The 5,000-nt window shown below is 46.5% G+C and overlaps 1 protein-coding gene across 4 annotated transcripts in view; it reads left to right on the plus strand.

The window, feature by feature from the left end:
• Positions 1 to 5,000, plus strand: part of ptpro (protein tyrosine phosphatase receptor type O) — a 33,873-nt gene that overhangs the window by 22,451 nt on the left and 6,422 nt on the right. For 3 of the 4 annotated variants that reach the window (XM_083935254.1, XM_083935255.1, XM_083935257.1), the window contains 4 exons: positions 530 to 598; positions 1,617 to 1,700; positions 4,140 to 4,175; positions 4,962 to 5,000. The exon at positions 4,962 to 5,000 is cut by the window's right edge and continues 43 nt beyond it. In XM_083935254.1, the coding sequence (XP_083791380.1) occupies positions 530 to 598; positions 1,617 to 1,700; positions 4,140 to 4,175; positions 4,962 to 5,000 (228 nt within the window). The remainder of the gene's footprint in view (positions 1 to 529; positions 599 to 1,616; positions 1,701 to 4,139; positions 4,176 to 4,961) is intronic. The other variant, XM_083935256.1, reaches the window with a different exon arrangement.

Here is a 5,000-nt window from a genome sequence, read left to right on the forward strand (position 1 = left end):
CACACACCACCTCTGCACACGCAACCGCTGCACACGCCACCGCTGCACACGCCACCGCTGCACACGCTTCATATATAAACATATAAATATTATATCCATATCTCCGTAATTGTCGTCGTTAAACAGACGAAGTTTCTGTTTTTTGGGAAATCAATATTTTCACACATCACTTCCTGTTTTCTGTTTCTGACTTCCTGTTTCCACATGTGACACGTGTGTGTGTGTGTGTGTGTGTGTGTGTGTGTCTCTGTGTGTGTGTGTGTGTCCCTGTGTGTGTGTGTCTGTGTGTGTGTGTGTGTGTCTCTGTGTGTGTGTGTCTGTGTGTGTGTGTGTGTGTGTGTGTGTGTGTGTGTGTGTGTGTGTGTGTGTGTGTGTGTGTGTGTGTGTGTGTCTCTCTCTCTCTGTGTGTGTGTGTGTGTGTGTGTGTGTGTGTGTGTGTGTGTGTGTGTGTCTCTGTGTGTGTGTGTGTGTGTGTGTGTGTGTGTGTGTGTGTGTGTGTGTGTGTGTGTGTGTGTGTGTGTGTGTGTAGAGAGTGTGGTGCAGAGACCTTCGTGAACTTCGCTTCTTTTGAACGTGACGGGAAACTTCCGTATAACTGGTGAGTTCCTCGTGTGTGTGTGTGTCTCACTGCTGCAGAGGAAGGTGAACCCCCCCCCCTTCCCATGCCCCCCCCCTCTCCTCGGCCCCTCTCCCTGACCCCCCCTCAGGATTTTCCCTGAATCTCAGATTAAAAACACAAACTTTTGTTTTTGTGTAAAATTCTGAAAAACAAGAAGCGACAATTTCCTCTGTTCATTGGTTCAAAGGTGGATCACGTGATGACGACGGCCAATCAGAGCCGAGCATGACAACGGTCATTAACGACCTGGGGGGGGGGGGGGGGGGGGGTCGCAGATTTACCAGATTAAAAGTCATAAAAATCGTTCGTAATCTTTCTCCAGGTTTCGTTTTCTTCAGGATCAAAAACTGTTTTTCTGACTTTGAATCTGAAAAATATGAAACTCTCTCTCACGCCCCTCCCCCTCAGGCCCGTGGTTAGTCTTTCATACTTGGCTCTGACACGCTGTCGCATATTAACGACACGTTAGTGATTAATGTAGCGGCTGAAAGACGCTCAGTGAAGCAGCTGCTCGCCATGCTCGTGGTCGACGTGCTCGTGGTCGACGTGTGGACCAGAGATGGACCTGAACTGATGGACATCCCGGGTCCATTCAGGCGCCGCCGTCTCGGGTCTGTTCAGGCGCCGTCTCCTGCTCTGACGTCACCACCGAGTGACAACACGTGCACACTGAAGATCCTGAGTGTTGCATTGTGGGGCCGGGGTTGGTGGTGATGTCACAGCCTCAGAGGTCGCTGAGGGACACAAAGCGTCCGTTGTGCTCCGTGAGGCGCAGCTGCGTGGAGCCGGTGCAGCACTGATGCTGTGCACTAACACAGCCCGTGTGTGTCCCCCCCCCCCCCCCTGGTGTGTGTCACCCCCCCCCCCTGGTGTGTGCGCCCCCCCCCCGGTGTGTGTCTCACTCTCACCTGTGTGTGTGCCCCCCCGGTGTGTGTGTCCCCCCAGGTGTGTGTGTCGCCCTCTCACCTGTGTGTGTGTGTTTTATCTGAACCTCCAGGCGCCGCAGCCTCTTTGCCTTCCTCACCCTGCTGCCCTCCTGCCTCTGGACTGACTATCTCTTGGCTTTTTATATTAATCCGTGGTAAGTAACGCACCCCCCCCCCCCTCAGGCGCATGCTGAGCCTCAGCCCGCAGGGTCGATCCCAGACATCCTTTAAGTCCATTTGAGCCCGCGTGGCGTCAGAGCCGAGCCCCCGGATCGACTCTGGACCCAGAACCAAAGGAGTCTGGTGTTTCCTGTTCCTGTCAACAGATCCCATTAAAAACCACAGTGTGGGGAACCTAGAGGAGACTTTAGCACACGTTTATGCTCCTAGAGGAGACTTTAGCACACGTTTATGCTCCTAGAGGACACGTTAACACACGTTTATGCTCCTAGAGGACACTTTAACACACGTTTATGCTCCTAGAGGACACTTTAGCACACGTTTATGCTCCTAGAGGACACTTTAACACACGTTTATGCTCCTAGAGGACACTTTAGCACACGTTTATGCTCCTAGAGGACACTTTAACACACGTTTATGCTCCTAGAGGACACTTTAACACACGTTAGGCTCCTAGAGGACACTTTAACACACGTTTATGCTCCTAGAGGACACTTTAACACACGTTTATGCTCCTAGAGGACACTTTAACACACGTTAGGCTCCTAGAGAACACTTTAGCACACGTTTATGCTCCTAGAGGACACTTTAACACACGTTTATACTCCTAGAGGACACTTTAACACACGTTTATGCTCCTAGAGGACACTTTAGCACACGTTCAGGCTCCTAGAGGACACTTTAACACACGTTTATGCTCCTAGAGGACACTTTAACACACGTTTATGCTCCTAGAGGACACTTTAGCACACGTTTATGCTCCTAGAGGACACTTTAGCACACGTTTATGCTCCTAGAGGACACTTTAACACACGTTTACGTCCTAGAGGACACTTTAACACACGTTTATGCTCCTAGAGGACACTTTAGCACACGTTTATGCTCCTAGAGGACACTTTAACACACGTTTATGCTCCTAGAGGACACTTTAGCACACGTTTATGCTCCTAGAGGACACTTTAGCACACGTTTATGCTCCTAGAGGACACTTTAACACACATTTATGCTCCTAGAGGACACTTTAACACACGTTTATGCTCCTAGAGGACACTTTAGCACACGTTTATGCTCCTAGAGGACACTTTAGCACACGTTTATGCTCCTAGAGGACACTTTAACACACGTTTATGTTCCTAGAGGACACTTTAGCACACGTTTATGCTCCTAGAGGACACTTTAGCACACGTTTATGCTCCTAGAGGACACTTTAACACACGTTTATGCTCCTAGAGGACGCTTTAACACACGTTTATGCTCCTAGAGGACACTTTAGCACACGTTTATGCTCCTAGAGGACACTTTAGCACACGTTTATGCTCCTAGAGGACACTTTAACACACGTTTGTTGTTGGTTTGAATTGGATTTGTTGACAAGAACAAAGAAGGAAACGTCCCCAGACTCCTTTAAATCTTAAATCTGCGTTTTGAAATAAAAAAATGCTTCAGAGTCGAGTTCGGTCGGTGGGGAAACAGGAAGTCAGCAGATGGTTCTGTCGAGCTTCGTCTTGTGATGCTGTCTGTGGTCGAACGCTCCAACTCACACGGTGGATGTAGCATGATGCTAACTGTGGATGCTAACTGTGGATGCTAACTGTGGATGTAACTGTGGATGCTCACTGTGAATGCTAACTGTGGATACTAACTGTCTATGCTAACTGTGAATGCTAACTGTGGATGCTAACTGTCTATGCTAACTGTGAATGCTAACTGTGGATGCTAACTGTCTATGCTAACTGTCTATGCTAACTGCGGCTGTGCTCGGTGTTCGGTGTCTGCACGTCGTCTCTTTCTCTTCTGTTTAAAAACTAAAGTTTATCGTCTGTATTTTCGTCACGTCGTGTTTTTCTGCATGTTTCTGTTTAAAGATGAAAAATAGAAAAAATGTCGTCAAATATGATTTTTACCGTGAACGCTGAGCTGCTGAGGACTGAAGCTGACAACGTTTATAATAAATACATAAATAAACAGAAAGAAGAATAAACTGAGTTAATTTGACTTCTTCTCTATTTTCAAACTTCTTTCCAAAACTCACAGAAACGTTTCATTTGATCAGAGATTTGACTTTAATATTGTCCCTCTCAGACTTCCGTACGTTTATGAATCCTGAAATAAACCTGAATATTATTTCATTTCTCGTTTTCGCCGCAGAATTTAAAACTGAATATTTGAGTCAAATCGTCAAATTCAAACATTTTGAAACATTTTTATTAAGAATAAAAACTCATCGGTCGAACCCGAGCGTCTGCAGGTGTCACAGGAAGCTCTGAAGAGTTAAATATTAAATATTAATATATATATATATATATATATATATGTGTATACACACACATATATATATTAATATTTAATATATATATGTGTGTGTGTGTGTCAGTGAATCACCACGAGGAACTTTCCATGTTTGTCTTTTTCAGGAGCAAGACGGCGTTAAAGAAACGCAAGCTAACGAGGTAACGAGGCTAAAGCTCGACGTGTGTGTGTGTGTGTGTGTGTGTGTGTGTGTGTTTGTGTGTGTGTGTGTGTGTGTGTGTTTTTGTGTGCACTGAAAACATCCAAACGCTTTAATCCTGCAGAACTTGGCGCCCGTCGCGTCCTGTTACAGACGCGTTACAGACGCGTCGTCCATGCACACTAAAGTCACGGAGTCCCTCAGGGTTCTGTCCTCGGACACAATTATATTTAATAAACCGCTCAGTGAGATAAACTTCAAATGTGTTTAAAGGTTGAATCTGTAGAACGATCAGAACAGCTCCATCTAGAGTCTCCAGATCCTCAACAACAAAGTATAAGTCCAGCAGTGGGGTTGCCAGGTTGGTCAGACCCGGCCCAGTAGCTCCAGGAGACCGGAGTCTGTTTGAGCCTGTTTGAACCCGTCCCCTCCAGAAAATCACAGCATCAAAACAAGGATTAGAGGAGTTTGACTGACAGTTAGCGTTAGCAGTTAGCGTTAGCCGTTGCAGCTAAGTGCAGATGAAAGTGAGGTTAGCATCCAGGAGCAGCGTAGCCATGTGGGCGTGCGTTTGAATGGCGTTCCTCTCCTTTCTCTCAGTCCATGGAGTGAATGCTCGGCCTATAGTGACTCTGCTGAAAGTTTGTTGTTACGCCGACGACACACATTTATATATTTATCGATCTAAAAGAAGAAACCGATAAACTTTGAAATGTGCGTTAAAGGAAATAAAAAGCTGCGATTTTCTGATGTTGAACTCACGTAACAAACCTGCTTTTGGTTTCAGCCTCGTGCAGCTCGACGACTTTGACGCCTACTTCAAAGA

The sequence above is a fragment of the Echiichthys vipera genome (genome assembly GCF_963691815.1).
Source record: "Echiichthys vipera genome assembly, chromosome: 20".
In the NCBI taxonomy this organism is placed as follows: Eukaryota; Metazoa; Chordata; class Actinopteri; order Perciformes; family Trachinidae; genus Echiichthys; species Echiichthys vipera.